Below are 25,572 nucleotides of genomic sequence, written 5' to 3'. Positions count from 1 at the left end.
GGGTTGTCTTGTGGGATGCTGATGCAAAACATGGAGTGGAGCCATAAATTCTGTCTTCCCAAACATGAGACTGGTGGTTTGGGCTTCCTTGTTGTTTTTATTTATATTTAGGATAAAACTTTCTCTTTTACCTCGTGTGTTTCTTCTAAGAACTTCAGCTGTCTGCCTGTAATGTGGAAGTTCCAGTAGACATGGCTTAGCTTCTGAAAAGTCAGAAATGAAGTGCTACATAGGCTGTTGTAAACAATCCTCATGGGCTGCCCTGTGCCTTAGCCACTTGATGAGAAAACCAGGCTGAATCACGCTGTTGTCAGATGGGAAGGAGTAATAACCTTTGATCTTGAAATCTGCTGCTGCTGGTAATGAGAGAGACTATGAAGACATTTTTCAAGGACATTAAGATTAAACTTCTCTGCAAGCACTGATTAGGTTGGAAAGGAAAGCACTGTACTTCCCTGGTATCTGTGATGGAAAATACCCTGTATTGCTTTTTTTTTTTGAAGTGGATTGCCCAGCTGAAACTTTGTTTCAGTTACACTAGTCCACACTGCAGCCTCTTGCACCTATGTACTTGATTTATATGCTTTTCTTCTTCCAGAAACCTGGAACTTTGAGGATAGTGATATTAATTTTGGACAATTATTTCTGAAGCAGTAGTGTCCACATCTGTGAGACTACAGATGTGCTTGATGTGCTTGTGCTTTCTGACATCATGATGTCAGGTCAGCCTGCATCCCTGAAATATCCATGTTGGGTATCTCCCTGCTCACATGGGGTAGGATTTCTCCATCCTGACTCTTCTAACAACTCTACCACGACACATCCAGCTCCAAAGGTGGAGTGACCACATTGCTTTGCTAAGTTCAGTTTACAGTGGCTAGGTCTGGGCTCTTTTTCTTCCCATCTGTCAGAATTGCATCTGGTGAACACGGTGCTCAAGCAGTCGGACAAAACAAAGGCTTGTGTGCCAGGAAGGTCTGAACGCGCTGTCCCGAGCGTGAAAAGGCTTACGCAGCCTGCCCTGCCTTGGAAGAGATCCCCTTCCTTCCTTTTCACTCTCACAATTAGGTGGGTTAACCTGACACCTTATGTTAGAGCCACGATAAAAAAATGCTCTTCAGCTTTTTGTTGTTTGGCTCTAAATCCCAAAGTGTGGTTATGAGTGCTTCTCCTTGATGTGTCTGGGTTCAAAATCAGGTGCTGAAATTTGAATCTCTTGAAAAACTCCACTTGGCAGAGGGTGACATGAAGGCTATGGAGCTTTTTGCTGATTTGGGAGTGAGTGGAGTGCTTTGTTCTGCTCCCTGGTCCCTGTGGGAGCCCATGTGCTGGCCAGGCTCGGAGCAGCCAAATCTGCAAGTACCAATCGCATGGAAAAAACCACCTATTGACCAGTGCAAATTCTCCTTCTTTCTGAGGTTTTGCTGCTTAGTCACAAACTTCTGAGAAATAGTTTCATGTGGAGGAAAGCACATTTTCATCTTAGAATACAGTGTGATTGATGACTGATATGGATGTGCAAAAAAAAAAACCCTGGGTGCGCCTGGCTGCTGAGTTGCTGGGCCTGCAGCATGGGACCCCTTGGGTTATTCAGCCTGGCTTGGTGTGGCTTTTGTGCCCTGTCACTGTGGTGTGTGGAAAACTTCAGAAATTGATGTGTTAGAAGTGTGTGTTTAGTGCTTTATTGCTGTTGGAGTTTTTAGCATGAATTTCTGGTTGGCAGCTTGCCACCTGCAAGCTGTTGAGACACCCTTTTCTGAAGGAAAGTTACCCAGTGTGTTTTTATTTTAATTAATTTTGCAGCACATTTTACCATTGTAATATATGCACCAGGCAGCCTCTGATGCTGGCACTCCTGAATGATTAACACACTTTGAAGGAGTCCATTATTTCATGGGTAGGCAACCAATTATTTCATTATCATTTAAAACTGTCATGCTCCAGGATAACTGCTGTGTGTTTTACTGAGTTGGGTGAGGATCTGGGGGGAAAGCTAGTAATTATTAGCCTTGCTAATGAAAATAGATGGCTAAATAACACTTACACAACTGTAATTTCAGCATTCCTGACACTTCTGGTTATGACACTTTCCAAACTTAAAGATAATAGTAATTGTCTGTAGTCTGCAAAATTAGTCTAGACAGTCTAATCTAAGGCCAAAAGGTTGGAGTTGAATAAATATGCAATTTGGGCAAATAAGCTCTGCTTATCTTCTTGAAGCAATAGTTCTTATTAGATATAAGTGCTATTTTATAGCTTTTTCCTAAATAATTAGATTTTAATGATCAGTCAACAAATCTTTGAAAAATAAAGCACTCCAGACTTTGCTAATGAATCTAAGTGTTATTATGTTGGATATTGTCCAAGCTGGTGTTCAAAAATTCCATGGTAATAGAAGAAACCCTACAGGACAGGAGCTAGTGCATTGCTATCAATGTCTACAGTGACCTGGCAGTGTAAATAAAAATGTGTTACTGGGTCTGAAAGAGTAATTTCAATGTTTTTGTTTCCCAGCAGAACAAGTGCTATGGTCAAAACTTCTAGAAGCTTTCATTCTTTGGGTTCAGTCCCTTTTGGCATTTATATGTTTGAGCAAATTGTGTATCAATAAAGTAGTTGTATATATTAAACTTGGGTCAAAAGGTGTCTCTTGGTGATATTACGTGAACTTTGTTAAGGTGTCTGGACATTTAAATGTGGTTTGCATGGCTAGTATTTATTTGGGTGAGGGATTTTTATAATTTTTATGTGGCAATTTGGACTTTGTGGCAATCAGGACTCAAATCATCCTGAAGGCAGCAGGGAATTACAGTGGAATGTCAGAACTGGGGATGGTAAAACCTTCCTCTTTCACTAGGAAGTTGCTGTGGCTTAATTGTAGAATGAAATTCTAGCCTAGAAATATTTAATCCCAGCTCGACTCATTCTAGAAAGCTGTAGGCTCTGGGTTTAGTGGGCTAGTCAACCTGATTCTATCTCCATGTTAAACAAATGTTTCAGAGGAAGGACGTGGAGAATTTACCTTCCTCAGGCTTTCTTCCTGACTCTTTCTGGTGAACCCACCAGAATAAGAAAGGTGTTAACTTCAAAGAGTTTTGATCTTAGCTCGCTGTGGAGTCCCAGGGATCAGACATTTTCAAGTACTTAAAATGTGAAATAGGGGTTAGAGTTGCTGGAGTGCAGCTTGGTGTTACTGACTCATTGGCCTAGAAAAACTTCTTACTTTAATTAATTTAATTAATGTAATTGTCTGGCTCCAAATGTCCGTAACCTAAGCTAGACAATCTGAAAAGTCCAAGTTCATCAGAGTTATGAGGTGGCTTCTTTGTTAATAGACTGGAAATGCCCTAAACTAAGCTGAAGTCTGTCACTGACTGATTACTTCCAAGTTACAGAAGTGAAGAGAGGTTTTAATTGACTCTTAAGTCTTCTCCACTTACTGTACTTAGCTTATAAACCAAAATCTCTTAATTACACTGTATATCTTGTGGTGTTCTAATGATTTCATGTGCATGAGAAAAAGTATTCTATGACTTTTGCCTCACCAGGGGATTTTTGAAGCAACCTTACTTTTTCTCTTACAGCTGTAGTAAGACATTATCTGGTTTTACACAGTCCTAAAATCAGATATGTACTTTTAAAAAAATACTACTGCTTTCTTGAGAAAAAACTTGAGTTCATCATGAAGAGTGTGTGTGAGCTGTTAGTTTTCAAACTATCTGAACATGATAAAACTTTATAGATGAAAAGACAGCGTCTTTTTCTTCCTTGAATTATGAGTGGCTAAGATGAGGAAGATGAAATACCTGGTGTGTTCATTGTTCCTGCACATACTTACTGTGAAGCAAAAATGAAAAGAAATTAAATCAAGACCCAGCTATGCTTGCAGTATAGAATGTGCTTTACAGTCAGACGTGTTTCAACTCGAGAAATTGCAGGGCTGCCTTCAAAGAATTCTGTAGGTGCTTACTGGCATTACAGGGCAGTCACTGAAGGCTTTACAAAGTCTTCCCAGACAGTGAAAGTGCACCCTCTCTGATCTTGAGCAATGAAAACTGCACCACTAGGAAGTACTCAAAAGTTTAGTGCGCATATTGCCTAAAGCAGGTCTCTGAGTGAGTGTGCTTGGTGTTTGGTGTGATTTGATTTGGAGATATTTGAGGATTATAAACTGGAGGGAAATGTTCACAGGCTGTTAATACCAAGGTGCTGTTCTGTGGGGAGAGCTGTAAGCTGGAAACTGAAAGGAGACCTAAGCACAGTGCAGATTCAGTTTGAGTTTAAAAGGTGAAAGCTGTCTTTAAAAAGTATCAGTCTGCTGTTTTTTAAGGAAGTTAGTGTTTTAAAATGTTCACATGCATTGAAAAATATATATGAAAAGAAAACCCAGTCTCATCAGTATGATATACTTTATATTATGTTCACATAGCCCACATACATAATTTGAACCATAGAATCCTTTAGATTGGTAAAGGCATTTAAGGTCATCAAGTTGAGGCTGTACTGGTATCTGATGCTGTGTTTAAGCTTGGCAGTGTGTTAGCAAAAGGGCACGTGACTTTTCAGAAAAATAGTTCTAATGATTATTCTTGAAACCTCTGTGATTTGAACATGCCCTGAAAGGCTGTCTTAGTCCAAGTGGCAAAGACACTTTCTTTTCCCCAAGCAGATCTACTGTATCTGGGTTTATTTTTTTTTCTTACTGGATCTTGTAATTATCTGTTAGCAGTTACACTCTCCAGATTTCTACCTGTAAACCCAAGTTATTTTGCCAGCCATGCCTTAGGTGCCAGGTTTGAGGGAGGAAAAAAAGGGTGGGGCTGGAGAAGGCAAAGCTGCTTTATTTAAATAGCAGTTAGGGGAAGGGAAAAGAATAGCAGACAGTTTTTTAGGCATGTTGAGATGTGTAAGAGCTGATGGATGTTCCCTGTCAGTGCACAAAAGTCAGTTTGATTTCAGTCTTTTGTATTCCTGAGTCTTGGTGTACTACGTGACTGCAGAATCAGTTGATGCTCCAGAACCAACCTGGCTCTTGAATCTGTCACACAGGTCACTCCTGCTTAACTGGGGATGAAATCTGAAATTTCCTAGCATACAGCCATCTGGAGAAATATCACTGGATATGAGTGTGTTTATGGATACAAAATCCAAGTGTTCATTTAGGAAATGCAAAAATTAAAGGTGCATAGAGAGATTTATGTTTTAACATTCAAACTGAGGACACTTTACCCTCCATACACTTTCCCCCTTGCCCCCCACCTCCCCATCCTAGCTCATCTTTCCCCACACCTGTGAGGGATGTAAAAACTAGTTTTGTTACTAGATGTTCTGGGTAGTGAGCAGAACAAAGCCCATGTAGAAGAGAGCCATGGTACATTTAGCTGTGTGCATTAAATATGCTTGTGCACTGAACACAGTTTTCTTGGGAGCTTTCTTTTCCTGATGTGCTCCCACAGTGATCAGTGTCCATGGAGGGAGAGGGGCAGAAGAGTATGTGGCTGTGTAGCAGGACTCACACTTTTAGTGTTTCCAGGCTAAGCACAGCTTTTGACAATCCTTGTGTTGCATAAAAAAATTAAGGAGACTTACCTCTACTTAACCAAGTCAGGTGTTTTTTTCTGTATCCTACTGTCTTTGACCTGCATGTTGGCAGGGGAGCAATCTAATGGATGTACTCTAAGGCTGCTGTGGCTTATACACAACTTTGCATTTTCCATTATGATTTTCTTCTTAAGTAGAGCCATTAATGTTTGATTAAGCATGTACTTAATCATAAAGTTTGGTGTTTTATGTATGTGTTGCTATTTTTTCAGGAACAAATTAAAATTTTCAACTTGTGTATGAATTTACAAAGGGCTTTGTAACATGCCAGTGGTGGGTGGGGAGACAAGTTGTGTTTCAGGTGCTCATGAGACCACAGCCTCATTTATTATTCAGAGCTCACTTAAAGACCCAATTCAAAAGCTCCTGGGCTTCATATCTATGGGCTGAGATCTCTCTCCCTGCCCAGCTTCCTGGCCAGGGGTGTGCTTGCTGCTCAGCTTGGATGGGGATGGCTGAGGATCCCTTTAGCTTACCTGGGGACACATTCAAGCATGAACTGGGCTGTCTGAATTGGATTTGTGTTATGGTCAGATTCACTTTGTCCAGACCAGCTGTGCTGTGACACGGCTTAGTTTGTACATGTCTCATGTCATCTTTCTTTCACTAGAGCTTCCTTCAGCTTAATCCTCTTCTCTCTTTGTGCCTCAGTTTTCTCTCTTCATGAAGTTAAGTGTTTCACATCACTGGGAAATGGCAGTAATTGAAGTTACAAATGACATCTGTTTCCCTGGATAGCCATAACAACGCTGACAGTACACATTAGAGCACTGGGAAGTAGTGCAAATTGAGGGAAGCATCATTGATTACTTGCAAGCACTGACTATCTTTTAATTTATATTTCTTGGAAGAAAGGAATGGGTGCTCTTACTGTTTGTATAATTAAAAGAAAGAACATCTTAAAGATTTGTAGGAATATGGGATGATTGGATGATGACACACTTAGCCTTTTGTAGCATGAGGCAGTGTTCTAATCATTATTTTGTTACTCTGGTCTTTATCAGGATAATTCTAGACCATTGGTCTCCTATTCTCTCAACATTCAACACCAAAATGTTTGCCCTCATTCTGTAAAGTGTGACTGTTTATGCCTGAACATTTGTGTTTGAAATGCTGCTGAGTTGCTGTGGGTACCTCCTGCAGCCCTTTTCTGGCACAAACCCTTTGCAGAGGTGGCACTTCGTGTCATCAGCCCCAACAGCATCCACCTTCCGCTTTTCCAGCCCCAACCAATTAAACCTGTCTGGAAATACTGGGTCCTGGGGAGCCACCTGCTCCTGGGAAGGTGTATGTTTGCTATTGGAACAAGCTCATCAGAGACTCTCTGATTAGTGTTGTGCTTTTAGTGTGTTTGGGTTTCTCTGTGACCCAAATACTTGGGGCTCTGCAAAATGCTAAATTTGTGTATTCTGCTCGGTCTGTTCCTTTATTCTGGAATGCAGTCTGGGTTTATGTTTGCTTCTAGAAATCAGTTAAAGTTTTTTTACTTCATGTTTTCCTTGTTTTCTAGCCAGCCAGCTTGTGTGCTCTAAAGGAGCTCATGTGCTGTGAAAAGAGGTTCTTTTAGTCCCTTGAGGTGCTGAGGCCCTGAGCTGCTGCTTTGCCTGATGACCCCTTCTGCTGGGCAGGTCAGCTCTGGAGCAGGGCAGCATAGTGGGCAAAGTGACAGGTCACTGTCACCCATCCTCTAGGAACTTGCCTGTGGTGGCACAGAACCCGTCTGCTTGCTCCTCCAGACACAGGAGCATAGATTAGATCTCTTAGAAATGGTCTCTCACCTCCTTTGCAACCTGGGGAAGGCCACAATGTGTCACTGGGGTCACTTGACTGCTCTCCACTCTTAGGTACAAGAGTTGAAGGCAGAGGCTGTAAGATTTCATGGGTGGGAAAACAATGGAAGTTCCAAACTGAGCTGTGCAGTCAGTCATTTAGATCTTAATTCATGGTCTGAGAAGGCTTTTATGGTGTAGCCAAGTACCTCAGACAGAAAGCTGTCCACTTGTGGCCCTACAAACTGGAGCTCTGGCCTTCACCTACAGCACTGACTTTGTCTTTGGCTTGGAACGAATGCTAGAAATACTCATTTAAATGAAGAGAACTTAGGTTTCTGTCTTTTTCTGGGTTAAATATTTCTGATGTGATCAGGGTGCTGTGTGATAGGGCTGCAGCTGATACTGCTGTTTGTTGTATGCCCATGGTGGAGACCTGGGCAGTGCAGGGGATGAATTTGGTTTCACATTGGCTGAGTGGGTCAAGTGCAGGGGAAATGAGGTAAAACCTAGGGAAGAGATGAGTGTAAAAGGCAAAGGAGAGGTTGCCAGAAGAAATACTCTGTCAAGGAGCACAGCACAGGAATGTCTTGGGATCATATATTCCAGGCATTTGGGAGTATGTTCAAGTCTAAAGTTGAAGCGTTGGTGGATGCTACACATGTTTGTTTTAAGTTCTAGCATAAAAAATATATCTAGGGAGGATTTTTGGGCTGTTTGCAGTGCTTCAATTGCAGATGCTTATTTAAATCCAGAGCTGGTCTCTAACTGTAGCTGGAGGGTGGAAACCCTTCTATTTCCTTGCCTTTACTGGGTTTGAACCAAAAACTTAAAACATGTGGAAAAAATTTAAATAAGCAACCAGTGGCTCTTTGAAACATTGTGTGTATGTTTAGTAAATACAGATGGAGATTATAGAGACAGCAAGGATGAATATATATTTTGACATGTACCTCTCCTTTAACTTGTAGTGGTGTGCTCTCACTGTGCTGGGCTGCCTTTCCTTGCATGGCCTTGGTGTAAAGAGAAAGGGAAGAGTGAAGTCCAGAGCCAGCCTCTGGACTGCAGCTTAGAACAGCTTCCTGTCAACAACATCCTACTTCTCTCCCACCCTAAAACATAAAGTGCAAAAGAAAGTTCTCTCCTGGCTTTTCAGTTTGTGGACTGGTGATTACTTTATGAAGGGTAAATGTGAAGAGATGCAGAAGAGCTGTGAATTGGCACTGGGGTTTTCCGTCAAAGGGGTCTTTACTTAGTAATTTTTATTTATTTATGGAGTGGGACTCAAGCTTGTAAGCTAATGGAGGAATTTCTCTATGTATATTAAAGGCAACATATAAATGGAGGAAGATGATAAACTTAAGAGCAGGTATTCATATCTTCTCCTTATCAAATGACTTGAGTGATTGAAACAATGATTTAGGGACTGCTGTTGCCTAAAACAAAGACTAGAGCAGTGTTCTGTATAGTGTCATTGTTTCCATGCACTGCAAGCAGAAACTCCTGTGAAGGTCAGGAGATCTTTTGAAATGCATTTTAAGATGAGGAGTGTGTAGATAAGGAGGGATTTTAGTGGTGGGTTGCCCAGCTATAAGTGATGTAGGTGGTGTGGGGATGAGGATTTTTATGTTCTTTTGTTTTTTTTCCCCTTTGGAAACATCCTTGGCAGCGGGCTTTCCCGCCTCTGGACTTGATTGCCTCAGCAGTCTTAGAAAGAGAAAACCTAGAAAACCTGTTGCATAATATTCTGGATAAATTGAATGGCTGATGAGACTGCTGGGCTCAACTTCTCATTTCCCTTCTAGGAGACGGGTGGAAAGAGCTTTGATTTTGCTGGTGATTAAGGGAGTGGTGTAACAGGAGAGCTTGTTCAAGTTACTATCTCCTTAGAAGAAATTTAACTGCTTCTAATTATTTCCTGCAGACACTGGCCAACTGCAGTGGAGCCAGCTGAATGAGTCGTGGCTCTTTGGATTTGTCAGAGAAACCCAACTGCTCCTACAAGAAAAAATATCAGTTTCTCTGATATTTCCCCGGTACCTGGGCTGGATCAGACCACCCTGGCGAGCTGTGCCGCGTGTTCCGTGGTGCCAGCTCTCATCCCAGCCTCCTGCTGTAGCTTCCTGGGGCTGCTGTAGCTTGGCAGGGTGGCTGCTCTGAGGTGTTGGGGCTTGCACTGACAGCTTTCATAAAACAGCAGTAGGCAGGCCTGGGTGTTCCAACACTGTGGGATGTGCCTGCTCCTCTAATTTGTCTGGATTTGGCCTCAGCGTGGAACCAGTAGGTTGTCAGTGGTTTGTGTCTGCTGGAATTGCGCTCCTGTGAGGCTTTTAAGCAGTTCTGCCACAAACTCCTTGACCTTGACAGTTATTTTTATACTATTTATGTTGGTGTGGGGTCCTGGGCTTGCTGGGTGTGCAGGCACCTTGCCCGGACGGCATTCGGGAGCGAAGGGATGGCCTCATGGAATGCTTCAGGATATGCTCTGCCACGCCTCAATTCTTTAAACACTGCCTAAACAGCAGCAGGAAGGTTGGTTTCTGCTCAAATTGATAAATACTGTGTCTGCTACATCTAAGTTTTGGGAATCAGCCCGGGCTGAGTAAGGCCTGTGAGCTGTGGTGGTTGTGTTTCCTGCAGCACATAGTCCCAGCGCAATTTGGGAAGACTCCTTCAAAACCAGCAGCTGTTTCAGGCACATAAGCCTTGTCCAGTGCCTGGAGGTAAACCACAGCACTAATTGCCTTGCAAACCTCTCCTGTAGTCCTCTCTGTGACAGCAGATTTGGCAGTGCAGCTCCATGGGAGGGAAGAAAATACTTGTAAGAGCAATTGTTACATGGGGGAGCTGTGGCATCTGCTCATTCTGAATTTGACATGTGGCTGATGCTGGATCAGGACAGCTTAATCTTATTTCCCTTTTTGAGGGAGGAACCACGTTCCCTGTCTCTGTACCTAGTCTTGCACTCTTGCACTGTGCATAGTTGGGGTTTTTTTTTTAATTAAAAGAAACAAGCTAAAAAGGGTGGAGGGACTCACAGAAATGCCCTGCAGATTACAGAACATGCTGTAGTTGTTGGCCCTTGGACAGATAATGAGGAAAATAAGAAGAATATGACTGAGATCATTATGGATTTCTTTTTCTGAACTCTTAGTGAAAAATATTGTCCTTGCTGGATATAAACTTGCTGCTTTAGGTGTTCTACTAACACTGATTCATGAGACTAAAATAAATCTATTCCAAATTCTCCTTTTTATTTAAAAGCTGCTATCCTTTACCATTTTGTAGATGTAAAGGTTCAGACAGTAACTTTGAATTCTGCAGAATGGAGGAATGAAAGCTGGAGAGGGATAGGGAGTAATTTTAGAGTGCGGGCTTTATCTTCCATGGTTTAGTCACCTAATGCTTTTTAATAAATATCACTTTCTGTTTCTTTAATGAAACATAGGACTTTAATTCCCTTCCTTGTGATCATCCTTTTAAATTCAGATTCTGTAAATTATTTCATATATACATCTGTATGTTCACATAAATTTTTCATCCATCTTTCAGTGTTTGTTAGAAGCCATAGAAGAGCTGAGACCTTATTTACACTTCATGTAAATTCGTTTCTCAAAGTCTCTTCTTAAGCTCCTGGATGGTATGTTTTGAGTTGTGGATAGAGGCAAGAGAAGAGATGAGAACAGTTTTGAAGGCTGAATTTTTTCCTCTTTAAATCATAAAGGGAAGCAAGGTAAAGGGATGACTTGTAGTTGAAAGAGCTTCTTGTTCTGAGGTGAGGGTTCTGCTGACTATAGATAGGCACTTGGGCTGTGTGTTGCATTTAGGATCCCGTGCCTGTTGGTTTACTGGGATTATTTTTAGTGGAAGAGGGTTTGTTTGGGTTTTTTTTGTTTGTTTTGATTGGTGTGGGTGGGGTTGTAGCAGGGCTTGGTCTGGGTGCCAATGAGGACATTGATGTCTACTTGAAATGCAAAGGAGCTGCTCAGGGTCTGTGCTCTGGGGGGCAGCAGGTTTTTAGTGTGGTGCCAGATCTAAATAAACACATCAACAGCAACCTGTACAGACTCCAACTGTGTGATGGTTGTGTGTGTGTGAGCACAGGTTATGTACAGCAGCCACAGCTGGCTGGGTGTGCTGCAGCTGGTGATGTGTTTCTCCCACAAAGGCAGCTGAAGCTCTGTCCATGAGCTCTGCTGGGGAACCCCTGTCCCTGCTGCTAAACCAGGAGCCTGGTGTGGACATGTGCAAGTGGTGGGGTCAGCTGGGTGCTGGGCCAGGACAGCATCCTGCAGGCTGTCCTCAGGAGCAGCTCCTAACTGGAACTGGACAAGTGCAAATACAGCCACATAAATTATCTCCAAATATAGTTAACTCTGTTCTGCACTGACAGTGGTGTGTCTGGAGAAGGTTAGTAGGCAAGTGCTGTGATTTTGGTTCTTCCTTCCCCCCCCCTTTTTTTTTTGTTTTGTTTTTCCAACCATGACATCTGTTAACTTGATTCCAGTAAGTTTAGGTGAGTAGCGTGTTGTCTTGTTGGTATCTTTAAGTTTGTGTGATGGGAAAAGTGCTTCAGCAAAGCCCCCTAATTTTTTTTTTTCTTCCTAGGAGCCAATATCTGGTTTCAAAACATTCCTAATTCCTTACTGGTTTACAGAACTGAATAATGTACACAGGTGGTACTCCTGGAGTTCTGCACAAATTGTGCACTGGGTGCCTGCTGGGGGCATAGGTGGGAAGGAATTTGATCAGGGTTCAGATGTGTTATGCCAGTGTGATTGCTTTAGTTTTAGATGGAGTGAACTTTACTATGACTGCATGCAAGCTAAAACTTCATCCTTTGAATTCTAAGCTTGTCTTCTGAGGCTGTTGCTAAGCCAGTATTCAATACCAGATCACGCAGTCTCTAGAGAAATGTACCAGAACGTGCTTTGCTCCTCAGTGTGGGTGATATGCAACAGCCTGGCAGTGTCTGGTGGAGCCTTGTGCTTAGGCCACGGGTGGCACAGGCATTTCATGGCTTATTCTGCTTTCAGGGGTTGTCTTTCTGGAGGATGAGAGTGCTTAAAGTCGTTAAAACCAGGAGAGAAATCCTGGGAACAAGGATGTTCCAACAAGCTTCATTCAGCTAACAAGCTAAGTGCCACTTGTGCTGAGTGGAGCTTTTGCTAGTAATTGTCCTAAAACTGCTAGAGAATTCTAGAAACAGCTGATAAAGTCCTGGTACTTCCCAGAAATTGCTGGCTCTGGGAATAGGAGAGGAAGTTCTGTAAACTTGAGAATTCCAAAGAACTTTTAAACCCTACCAGAAGTTCAGAGAGACCTTAGAAACCCCTAGAAACTGGAAGATTCTAGGGATTTCTGAGAAATCCTAGGAGTTTCCAGTAAATGTCCAGAAAATGTTGGAAAGGCTATGGGAATCCAGTTAACTCAGTGACTCTGCTAGTAATCTCTACAATTTATGAGCATTTACTAGGAATAGGAAAACCATTACTGGTTATCTTTGGATGCAGTGTCAAATGGTTGTATGTGGATAAACACACTCCCCTTCCTTATGCTGTCAAGTGTCCAGCTGTATGATCCCTCTCAGGGAGTGTCCTGTGTGTGCTTGTCTAAGACACAAACCTGTTTTCTTCTCTGCAGTCCTACTTCGTTACGGATTATGACCCAACCATTGAGGACTCCTACACCAAGCAATGTGTGATAGATGACAGAGCCGCGCGCTTGGACAGTAAGTGGCCCACCCACAATGCCCACAAAGCTAGGATTAGGAACTTGTATTATTCCCAGGAGTGACATGGTGGCATGGAAAACACACCTCTGTGCTGCCTCCCCCAAGTGCAATATCCATGCTTTGCTTTAAAAATCAGTTCTTGCATGTTGGTGATTTCTTTAAGAGTAAAAACAACAGCCCTCATCCCCACCTATCTCTGAGCATTTTCTGTCTGTTTCAGATGGTCAGGAATTAACAGAAGTCCTCAAGTGTTTTGTTGTTCAGTTTGTTTTGTAGGTCTTGAATTGTTCAGTCAGTGTTGGGAATATTAGAATATTGGAAAAATTTCCAGTACTGTCTGTGAAAAGTGGTTTCTGCTTGGCTATGATGCACAGGAGAGACTCTCACAATATCTTATCAGGAATCTTCTTTTTTTTCAGTCTATCAGAACATGAAATGTAGTAATCCATATTTTTGCTTATGTTCAGTTCTGGATACAGCAGGACAAGAAGAATTTGGAGCCATGCGTGAACAGTACATGAGGACAGGGGAGGGTTTTCTGCTTGTTTTCTCAGTCACAGATAGAGGAAGGTAAGCCTGAGGTCAAGTTATTAAAACAAATTTTAATTATTCTTAAATTGCACCTTATCATTAACTGAAATAATCTCAAACAAAGCATTAAGTATGTGCTCACTCTTAGGTTGAAGGTGTGATGCTCTTCCAGCATTGAAGAAGACCAATTTTGAACCAATCACTTTGTGAAAGTGTCTGTTTCAGTAGAAGATTTGAAAACATACACAAAAAAATGACAACTGTGTTCAAGAGCTTTGTTACAGTCCAGAACACCATTTTCCTGAGAGTGACTGGTACTCAGTCAGTTCTTAGGAATATCCCTTTGCCATGCCCAGCATCAAGTAGCTGGCTCTGGGTTTCTGAGTGGGTTTAGGGTATGTGCCTGCACTCTTTTGCAGGAAGAGGTCCCTCTGCTTACCCCTGTGCATTGACAGAATGGCTGCAGAGTGGAGATGAAACATCTTCTTAGAAGCTCATGGAGAGCTGTGCTCAGTGACATAACATCCCATCTAGTTCACCTGTGCACGAGGTTTCTGGCTACCTAATTCTTTTTAATGTGACTTTTTTACTGATGATTATCTTGCTTTTAAATTTTAACTGGCAAATTAGGTGTATATGCCTTCAGACTATATTTCTGGAAGGCTACAAAGGGTAAGTGACTGTCTGCAAGTGCCTGTGCTGCAAAGGTCCTTATGTAGTGATGTAGCTTTAACAGTGTTTACTTGAAAGCAGTGATTTATTTATTCATTTTCCAAAAACCCTTGCTTAGGCCAGAATTAGCTTGTTTAGTATACTATCCTGGAAGGAGTTTTTGGCTCTGCTCACCTTTCCTTAAACACTGCTGGAATATTCCTTATGCTTAAACAGCATCAGTGCCTGATAGAATTTACTTGGTAACTGAAAAGCTTTCTGATCATTTAGCTCTGCTGTTTTTCTGTCCTTGACAAAACAAAACTTTCTAGCTTTGATAGTTTCCCCCAAAATTCTTAGAGGTAGCTCTGGAGGTTGCCAGCTGAACTATCAATCACCTGGGTCTCTGTGCTGTAGTTTGAATGTTCTAGATGGAATGGAACTCCAGAGTCAGTATTTGTAGAATGGACTGTGGTTGCTTGATTCTCTGCAACACATTGGCCCTGGATCCCTATGGATTTTGAGACACAGTCAGTGTTTTTCTCACCCTGCAGCCCCACCTCAACCCAGTGCAGAGGACACTGCTCACTTGGGGATTTTTTTAGTTTGAGTGTTGGATGGTTCTCTAACAGGTCATGCTGTGACTCTGGAGTGCCTGCAGCTGTCTGTGCTTGTGTGTCATGGCAGGGCAAGTCCCAATAGGTGACTCATCATTTCTGAACTTTTTCAGAACCTGAGAATCTGTGAATTAGTGCACTGATGCTCTGTTTGTTATCTGTTATCTTTCACAGCTTTGAAGAAATCTATAAGTTTCAGCGACAGATTCTTAGAGTGAAAGATCGCGATGAGTTTCCAATGATTCTCGTTGGTAATAAAGCAGATCTGGACCACCAAAGACAGGTAATTCATTTGCTGTTAGCTACTGCTAAGAAACTGGAAATTTTCTGGAAGAAAATTCCGTTTTCCCCCCAGAACTGAACTTCCTCCCAGAATGGGAACAAACAAATTTAAAAAGTCGTAACTTTTAAAAGTAACTTCCATGCACAAAACTCCACTCAGTTTTTGTACTTGAAGAACCTTAGGAGCATGATGGCATTCCATACACAGCACATCTTCTGTCTGACTCAGTGGGGTTATGTTGAGACCAAGTCTATTCACAGAGCTCTGAGCTTTCTGTCATGACTTGATTACTCAGGCATGAACGTGTCTAATTCCTCAGTTCTGTTACTCACCACTGCACCGTGCCAGCAGAGTGCATTCCAACACTAACTCCAACAATCCTTAGTCTTCAGTGCTCTTGCTTTTACCTTTCACTGCTGTCATGTATAAATTAGTAGTTATTCACTGCTTTCTCTCTGGCCACTCATCTTCTGCATAACTGATGTAAAGCTTTAAAAGCTGGAAGTACAGCAACACAATTTCTTCTATATTTATGTACCTTAAAGTTTTGAGACCAATAGTTTTCCACTTCATCTCCACTCACAAGACAACTTAAAATATTTAATTTAGAATGATTTAAAGGACTTTCAAATGTGTTTTCCTTAGTTGCTGTTGATTTTTAATGAATCAAACTAATTTGAGCTGAAATGAAAATAATCTTACTATAGCAGCAGGAAAGGAACAGAAGTCAAATTTTTAATTTCTTCAGCTAATTTGAGAAGCTTAATATTTTCTCTTGAGACAGTAAGGTGACATCTAAAGCTTGATGGCAAACACATGAATTTAGGATAATAAAATAAATATTACTAAAATTGCTGTAATGTTTTTGAGTTTCACAAGAAAAAGCATAGCTTAAAGGGCTTAGTGGGTTAGTTTGTGCAATGTTGAATTACAGTTACAGTACAAGAAAAGTTCCTGTTGAATGTGGTCCCTTGACTGTCACAGCCTCTTCATCCCAGAAGCTGTGTAGAAAGATCATGACAAAATTAAAAATCATGCTGAAAGATGCTGTCGGTTTTCAAAGAAGTTTTCACAGAAGTAGCTCACAAATTCCTCTGAAGCAACTTTGAGTGCTCACACATTCACAGAACAGCCTGGCCCTGAGACAGAAGCAAAACTCATTTATTCTTCAGTTACCATCATGCCCCCATCAGAATTCCCAGATTTAACCTTGCTGGTCCTGGAAAATGTGTACTTCATCTCCTGCACAAATGTTGGCTTGGAAATTATGGAGCTGAAACCAAATTATTCTGCTAATTGTAATTGCTGAAGGACAAACACCCAGATGCTTTGGGAAGGAAATAAGATCATTGCTGTCAGCCTCAGCTCTCAGGATACCTGCAGTTGTAGTTGGTAATCCTCTACATCCACTTCTAGAAACAGCTGGGAACTTTGTTCTCTCTCCTCCACCCTCCTAATGTCATTCCACTGCTTCTGTTTCTCCCTTGAAGGCAGAGAGGTGCCTGTCACCTGTTCTGCTGGTCCCTCTGTCCTGTTCAAAGCTGCTTTTTCAGGTGGAGATGGGCTGGAACACATTCAAGCTCAAAGCAGTTTTTTCTAAATTGCCTAACTTTGCAATTTTGCCACTGATATATGTCTCCAAAATTTCCTTTTGCTTTTTAGGGCTGTATTAATTGCCTTAATTGATTAGATACTGATGGGCATAACTTTTTGGTGCTCACACTCACCATTTATATACCAATTGGTGGACTTGTCATTCCCATCATAAGCTGAGACTTAGGCAGATGTAGCTGAGAAAATTCTTCTGGGTTTGCTTAAATAGCTACTACATGTTCTTAACTCTTCCCTGCCCCTTCCCCATCATGGCACATTTCATTTGGCCTTCAGTCAGTGTGAAGGAATGATTTAGGGATGCTGAGCTGACATAATTGGTCCCCACAAGGGAGAGGCTCCCCTCCCTCTTGACTTCACATTCCCACTCTTTCCCAGATCTCACTTGAAGCACTTTTGGAATTGAATCATCTCTCTGGATGGGGAGGCTTCCTGGGACCTGTGTGAGCTAAATCAGCTTGCAGAAAGATTTGAGTGCCAGTGTTGGAAGCGTGGGAAGGGGTGGGACTGTGGTTTGGAGCAGAGCAGGGAGCAGTTGGGGTGGGGGGAGGCAAGTGAGACCTCGCCTTTTGGCAGCAGCAGCAGTGAGATGTTATCGGCTGTGTGTTACACAGGGGGTTGTTTCTGCTCCACCTCGTGGGCTCTCTCAGCCATCCAGTCACTGAGGGGCTCCAGCCTGTTCATCTGGCTGAACACTTGTCAGCTAGTCCTGCCACCAGCTAAACCAGCTAGTCCAAAAGTGAGGGGACAACTTCAGCCTGACGAGTTCACCCTGCTCTGGCTGCGGGTTTCTTGTGCCGGCAGCTGCGATGGGAGGTGTGGGGTCAGAGGAGAGGCTGCTCCCTCACCTTGGCTGGGAGTGCTGGGTGGGTGGGAAGTGTGGGGTATCCCCAGGATGTAACTTCTGGGCAGAAGCTCGATAAGGGCAAGTCCTCTGCGTTTTTACACTTTGCCTGCTGATGTGTCAGGCCTCGTTGGGCACCACCAAAAAGCTGCTAGAGTCTTACATATCTTCTGCTTATCTGGTTCTTTGGCTCTTGACTCGTTTAATCCCAACTGTCCATTTCTCAGCTTCAGAATTAATGTAACATTTTTAGAAAGTCAGGAAGTTGGGTACCAGTTCTTAGAGGAAAGCTGCTTGTACTGGGCACCTGCCTGCTTTTTCCAAAAGGCAGGAGGCAGACCAGTGGAACACATGCAATCTCTGAAAGAATTAAACTAAGTTAAAGAAAGTAATTTAGTGTGTGTGTTTGGATCAGCAAATGATACTCAACAAATCTTCCCAGAACCCAAAAGAGTTAAACATGTGGAAGAGTTCTGGGTGTCTCAAGGGTCTGGCCACACCTTTATCCAAGTAAATGTGTGTTGAGGTTGAACAGAGTACAGAGTACTGTCTTTGTGACACCATAAATCTCGAGGCTGTTGATGCATAACTAATCCTTCTCGTGTGGTGGCAACTGTTTCTCAGGAAATACATGAACTGGGTTGTGCAGCAGGAGTGCACAAACAATGGAATGATCTTGATAAATTGTTGGGGCTCACCAAAGGCGTGGTGTAAATTAGTGGGGCTTTTTGACACCAGAGACCAGCTCACAAGTGGTTTTGGGAGGGATGTGAAAGGGTAAGTTTGAAATAGCAATTTGTCGTGGTAATAACTGTATAGATAAATAGAGTTAAGCAGCTTTCTGGTGATATTTGTCTCTCAATATCCATAGGTTACATTGACAAAGAAAAATGAGTCCTTAGAGGACAAGCAAGCATTAATCTTTAGAACATATGATAAGAAATGAAGCTGCCAGTGTTTCCAAATTCACCTGTCACAAATTGCTGACTCTGAAAGCAGAACTGAAGCACCATCTCTCACTGCTCTTTCCTAAAGTAAATACTGTGTAGCAGTCTCTCTGTTGAATGGGTTAATTCCTTAGAACTCAACACTGGATGTTTCTACTGTAAGATAATTCAGTAGAGCACCAGATGTTTTAATAATAACCATTAGTGACAGAGGAGTAGACTTGTCAGTGCAGGATATGTATGACTTTCTGTAGATAACTGCTAGCTTAAACTGGGTCAAGTCTGATCATTCCCCAGATGGAAAGGTTTCAAGGAAAATCCAAGTTGCAACAGGAAGGTGCTTGGGTTTCATTAAATGCTAGCTCTTGCTTTTGCATCGTGACTGAACTAACACAAAGACCTAGTGCTGAGATCATCTCTGCTGCCAGTTACCTTTAAAGCAAGGTTTTAAAGATAATTCCATGTGAATTAACTCTTAACTGTCGTATTTTCCTGTGTGAAAGTGTGACAATAGCTTCTTGCAGTGGCAGATGTTGGGACTGTGTCCAGGGACACCTCTGTGCCCACAGACAGATTCTACCTCCTGGTCCTCCCGTGGCTTGTGTGATTTTGGGCTTTCTAGAGAATGAGCAGCTGGGCATCTGATGCAGTGTCTGAGTACAGTGAGCCAGCCTGAATGTGTCAGTGATTACAACCACAGTTTGCATGTGCCAAAGCAACCTTTGATAGGAGAGTGTGGACAAACTGGAATTAGGGATAGTGAACTACCCCTGCAGGAAAATTGGGATGACAGATGCACTCTTCAGGAGTGATGGAACTCTGGGTGGAAATGGGCAATGCTTTTTGTGCTGGGAGCACTGCAGGGTGACCACAGAGTGGTAGAAATGGATTCCTCTCAAACTTGAGGAAACATTTAATTGTTGCCTGCATGATGTGACCCTTGTGTAAGTGTCCAGGCAAAATACAGGTGCAGTGTTAGGTTAGGCAGCCTTGTAGAGTTGCTTTAGATGGAGGAAAGCCTGGAAACTTCAGGAATGAATGTATTTCTGACAGATATCAGACAGAATAGTGAAGAAAGAAGGACACATGTTCACGGGATTATTGTGCAGATACTCAAATGGAAACTGAGAAGAAGAACGTTACCTTAGGGAGGTGGGGAATAAGATTTTCCATGTTTGACTGGCTCACATCTTCTGTAATGAGTTCTCATTTGAGAAACTTTTACTGACTGTCTGAACAGCTTGAATGAGTGATACCCAGAAACAAACAGTAAAATATCCTATAACAAATAGGATGAGCATTATGAGTGGTTCTCATTTTTATTCAGCCTTAAGCTCGCTAAAAATGCAGAACCAACACACACAGATGTACACAGTCACTACCATCAAATCTGTGGTTCTCTTTAGTTCTGTCAAAATAACATCCAGTCTTCTTTGAAGAAAAAGGATCTAGTTTTTATTTTGATGTTAAGTAAGTGTCCCATCACACTTCCTGGAAAACCTGTCATGTCACAGGGTTGTCGTATTCAAGAAGGGATGTCAAAACGATGAAAATTCATGTTTTTATTTACAAGTATTTCTATGTTTGTACTTGCATTTCCCTAAGCTTTGAAGATGGAACTGGTATGTTCTGGCCTCTAATTTACATCTTGGGCACTGTACATGTTTCCATAGTGTTTTCAAACCAAATATTTTTTAAAACTGACTTTGAGGTCACTAAAATTTGCCACAATGAACTTGTACTCATAATGTACAGTGTAACAATGTACTCATAAGACTGACAGCAAAGATTATTTTGGAATTTAAGTTACAGGTATTCTAGTAAATACAACAAGAACTTTATTTATAATGTTCTAGATGCAGGATATTGTGGAAATGTAACTTTATTACAGTGTTAGTTTGACTTGTACCTGCAATGTGCTTTAGGTACAATAGCAGAGAAATTTTTTAAACTTGTGTTTAAAGATTGAGCTCAGTTTCTCCTCAGAATTATACATTCCTTGCCAATTATTTATTTTTGTTGTTTATTTTTCAGCCTCTCACTTTCTGGGGCTGGAATAAACTATGCAGGGATGTAACTATGCAGGATGAACTAAAGGGGTTCATTTTGCTAGTACTGTTATAGATATAACTTCTTAGTCTGAGGTAGACACAGAAGGTTCTGGAAGGTTGAGTGCAAACTTTAGGAGATTCTACAGTCATTGATGTGCCAGAAAACAGCTACAAATATTTGTCCAAGTGCAGCCTTCATAAGCTTTGCAATTGGAATATTTCAACATCTGGGGTCAGAATGGTGGGTTGAAGTGGAATTGTTCTAGCCAGGGGAGCAGGAATCTTCATTATTATTATTATTATTATTCAGTTTTCAGACAGCAGTAGAGGATTGAAGGTTTCCAGTTCCCCTTCTGTGCCCTGCAGTTAAAAAGGCAGCTCCAGTAATTGATCTTGGGATTGAGTTGGTTCTGAGGGTTTTTTTTTGGCTTCAGCTGGTGTTGATAGCACTGAAATGAACACAGACTTGCTGTGAGTGCTTGAGATCAGCAGATGCATCCTGAATTACTCCAGCTAATGGCACAGAGTGCTGGGAGCATTTTGTAGAGCTTCACGAGGGTTTAGTGGGAGCAGCCCTGATTTCAGCAGGAAGTGCATGGATATATAGTACCAGTGGGATGCTAAGGACAGAGGAATCAAACATATGGAGATGCCATGCATGAAGGCTCTTAAACCACTGTGTAGCTGTTAAGAAACTATTTTGCAAGCTGAAAAGTGCTGTGGTGAATGCTGCCACTTCTTTACTATTCCCATCTATTTCCATTTCTGTGTAGCTTCTTAATCTAATGAATATTCTGAGTTCCTTTTCAAAACTAATTTAAGAATAAACCCTCCTTATTTTTGTTAGTATATCAGTCCTCTACGTGCTGGTTTAATGTTTTTTCTGTGAAAGCAGTGTAATCTTTGACATTTCTTCCATTAAGCATTGTCTTGGCAAGATCTGTTGTACTTCCTTTTATCACTGAAGGCTGCCCTTTCCTCCCCAGCCCTGGGGGTGACCTTCCCATTGGTGCCTTGCACCACTCAGGGTGGCCTCTGTTCTCTGACCTCCCTGCTTTCCACCTCATCCAGAAATACTCACTGGTCTCCTTTGCCTTGTGCCCAACTTATTCCTCCTTCCTAGAATGGTCCACTGGCTTCCTGTCTTCTGCCTCATCGCTTTAAATTTCATACTGATTTCTCATGATGCTCGTTGTTTCCTGTTCACCTCCCTTTCCACTGTTGTCTCAAGGAGTCATTGTGTAGCCAGGTTTTCTTTAATATTTCTGCATTATCTGAAGGCCTCATGGATTTTTAGAACTCTGGTAATCTGAGCTATGTTTAAAACTGGCAGTGTTGCTACTTTGCTGTGCCAGTAATAGAACTTTGTTTTTAATGATTTTTATAAAGGCTTAGAAGCTAAACAGCAGTTGTTGCTTTAATAGTGGTCTGATTATTTTGTTTGTTTGTTTGTTTCTCTGTATTTAGCTGGGACAATGCAAAGGTGAATTTAGTAATAATATTCAGAATTCTGTTAGCAATCCAGCAGATGCTGACTGAAGCTCCTTGCTTTGAGGAGGGGCACGAGACTAATGTCTGCCTGCGAAGGAAAACTTGGACTTACACAGAACTGGAGGCACCTGAAGTGAGGGGAATTCCTTGGAAAATCAGTCTTTGTCTATTGCAGAAACTTGCTTTAAAAAAAGTCTATTTCCCAGCTGTATAAGGTGTATAGGGTGAAAACTGTGCTGTGCCCAAATAACCATTATTGTTTGATGGAGCTGGATGCTTACCATGCACCTGCAGTGTGTCCTGATACAAAGCTGCTTGCAGAACCCTCGAGTTTAATGACTGATGTCTGTTCCAGGTGACACAAGAGGAAGGCCAGCAGCTGGCACGGCAACTCAAAGTAACCTACATGGAAGCCTCAGCAAAAATCAGATTGAATGTAGACCAAGCTTTTCATGAACTTGTCAGAGTTATAAGGTATGGTAATTGAGACCAGCTAATTAATGTATGTGTATTAATGAATAGCTGCAGCAGGGGTGTTGAAATGCAGTGAGAAATTGCTGGGAAGATTCTGCCTGCTGTTACCTCTAAGCTTCAGCCAATGATCTCCATTATAAAGCACTCAGGTGCATTAGGAAAAATGCTTACCTGAATTTAATATATATTTGAAAGAGAATTTTGTTGCCTTAATCTTTTGGCTTTTATTGATCACCGAGTCAGTGAATGTGATAAACTGCAGCTGAGACTGGCCTTCTGTGAAAAATTTGGTTTCTTAAAAAAAACCCAAAAGCTAAACTCAAAAACGATCACTTATTTTATTGGTAATTTGAATGTAAAAAGGAATTGCATTCTCTATGAAAGTCTAAAAAGAAAATGTTGAACACAGTAGTTGTGTTTATTTACCTGAAAATTATTTTGTGAATTTAATTTGAAATACTTCTTTCCAGGAAATTTCAGGAACAAGAGTGCCCTCCTTCACCAGAGCCAACACGGAAAGAAAAAGACAAGAAAGGCTGCCATTGTGTTATTTTCTGAGAATCCCAAGAACCAAGCTATCAACTGCCAGATCATTTTTTTTATTTCCATCATTTTGCATCACTTCTGGTATTGGTCTAGCCTTATATGTGCATGTCCTAAAAGTGGTCACCAGAATAGCCTTAGTCCAAGAAGCTGGCAGAATAGTTCTTGAAGAAGACTCGGTCATCCTGGGGCAGACTTCAAACCAAAACACTAAGGCTGCTTCTCTAATACCACAGTTCCTTCCTTCTCTCCCTTCAGAGCTTGCACCTTGTGGAGTTTTATTCGCAAAGGAGATGAAACAAAAGCGTGTAGGACGAGGTGTTGAAGTCATGCATAAGTTGTCTCTTGTGAATTAATTTATTTTTACTTCTGACATTTCATTAGCTATTACAGAGACCTATATTGGAGTATAGAGAATACTTTTTAAAAAAGGGGTGGATTGGCTTTTTTATTTTGTTTCTGCCATCAGTTAAATTAGACTTGAGTATTCAGCTAGCCTTAAGAAACCTACACGGAATTTCATTGTCAGCAAAAATTTTCATCTCTCATTTATGCTGCAGTTTTAGTTCGGTGGCCAAAACATTCTACTGTATTTATTTTTTGAATCCAGAACAGCTACAGGATGATTACTACTATTAGGATATGGCCAAATACCTGAGCTCCTTCTGGATTGAGGCATTTCAGCTTATTAAGAAATTTCACATTATGTTTCAAAACAAATTGTGTCTTCCTTTGTATTTCTGGGTAAGGGATTAAGGAAAACTAAAATTGTAGCTGTTTTTGTTTCATGTGATATAAAAACGAATTTGATCTTTCCATTGTCAGAGATGATTAAATGTTTTTGCTATATACTTTTATACATTATTTTCTTATCAAACTAGTTAACAAGTATTTTTATATGTTTGTAAGCAAATATGCTTTCACAGCATAACTTGTGTATATGTAAAGATGAGTATTTAATTCTCACAGTTCACTTTTAACTGACAAAATGTGGGATTTGCCAAACTGTGGTAAATTTCTCCTTACTCTCCCGGTTATACCCAAGAATGGCCAATTATGTGCCTGCCCAGCACACCTATAGAGTAAAATCTAGTGTTGTGTTTTAATGAATTTCAATATCCCTTACTAAGGACTGACCATTATGTGAATTATTAAACTGTAAGACTTTTAACTGATTGTTTAGTTAAACTGTGGATGGTTGTTTAATTTTGAGTTCTGTGGATTGTGTTTAAACAATTCAAGAGTATGGTCCCTGATATTGAAATACGGAGTGGTATTGCACAGTTGTCACCTTAACTGAATGTGTCCAACAGTTCTTTGAAACTTGATTATTAAGCAAACCCTTGTATAACTTCAGGTGCTAGAATTAAAGATGATCTAACCATTTTTGGGGGGTAAGCACACTGCCTCTTTCTGAATCTCTTCCAAAACCTGCATTTTTGGGGGGGTAGCGGGGAGAAGGGAGTGATGGAACCTGGCTAGGGAATAGCAACACATGTCTGCAACAGCATTTTCCTCCAGCTTGGAAGTAAAGAAACTTTACTTTCAAGAAACATTTCAACTTAAGTCGTGACAGATGACAAAAGCTGATGTTTGCTTTGGCTGGAAGTGTGTAGTCAGTGGTCCACTGAGCACTCCTTGTGTTTTCAGGCTATGCTCACCATCAGGTGCTCTGCCATAAATCTAGAAGTGTCTCCTCAGAAAACAGGGCTGAAACAAGTTCCAGGTACCTTTACAGCAGCAAGGCATCAAACCTTAAATTGAAGCTACTGCCAGGCATTGCAGAGGAATTTAAGTTTTTTTTAAATGTAATTTAGATTAGCTTGTGTAATGCAGTTTTGAGAGAGCGAGTAGCTTCCCCTCCCTGGTGGATTTATTGGTTGATGAAAGGCTGCTTAGGAGGAGTGTGTGGAAGAGTCAAACAAGGAGTTACAGTGGAAATACATTTGGGAGATGCATTGCATTTTTCAAGACAAATGTAAGAAGTTACAGCCTGTAGCAAACACCACGTGTTTTCTTAAGTATGTAAAGCTCTCTGGAGTTAAATCACTGAATATGTGGCATTAGAATGAGTTAAAACAACAGATTACAGCATGTGTGCTGAGACTGAGCTTGTGAGGTGAACATAATTTAGCTTTCATCATTTTTTTTCCTTTTTTTTTTAACCTTTCACTCATGATAGAATGGCTTGAAATAGTGGAGTGTTACATAGGTAAGTTTTTTTAACATGCAGCTCCCCATAACTGATAGAGAAGGTTCTAGAGCTTCTCGTGGAGAGATGGATAACTTTGAGGAGGTTGATGCTAAGGAACCAACACCTGCTAAGCCACACTGTAAACATAGTGAACCTTACAAACAAAATAAACAACCCTGGGACCACCAGCAACTGCTGTGCAATGTTATTAACTAAGACATGTGCATGTGC

The 25,572-nt window shown here is 41.4% G+C and overlaps 1 protein-coding gene across 1 annotated transcript in view; it reads left to right on the top strand.

Moving 5' to 3' along the window:
* RRAS2 (RAS related 2) overlaps positions 1-24,534 on the top strand; it is a 41,943-nt gene extending 17,409 nt beyond the window's left edge. The window contains exons 2-6 of the mRNA XM_015630280.3: positions 13,014-13,101; positions 13,572-13,674; positions 15,078-15,186; positions 22,486-22,604; positions 23,075-24,534. Of these exons, the coding sequence (XP_015485766.1) occupies positions 13,014-13,101; positions 13,572-13,674; positions 15,078-15,186; positions 22,486-22,604; positions 23,075-23,162 (507 nt within the window). The 3' untranslated portion in view covers positions 23,163-24,534. The remainder of the gene's footprint in view (positions 1-13,013; positions 13,102-13,571; positions 13,675-15,077; positions 15,187-22,485; positions 22,605-23,074) is intronic.
* Positions 24,535-25,572: the final 1,038 nt, after the last annotated feature.

The sequence above is a fragment of the Parus major genome, chromosome 5 (assembly GCF_001522545.3).
Source record: "Parus major isolate Abel chromosome 5, Parus_major1.1, whole genome shotgun sequence".
Lineage (NCBI taxonomy): Eukaryota > Metazoa > Chordata > Aves > Passeriformes > Paridae > Parus > Parus major.
The sequence above is the reverse complement of the archived record's forward strand: the minus strand, read 5'-3'. Positions and strand labels throughout refer to the sequence as shown.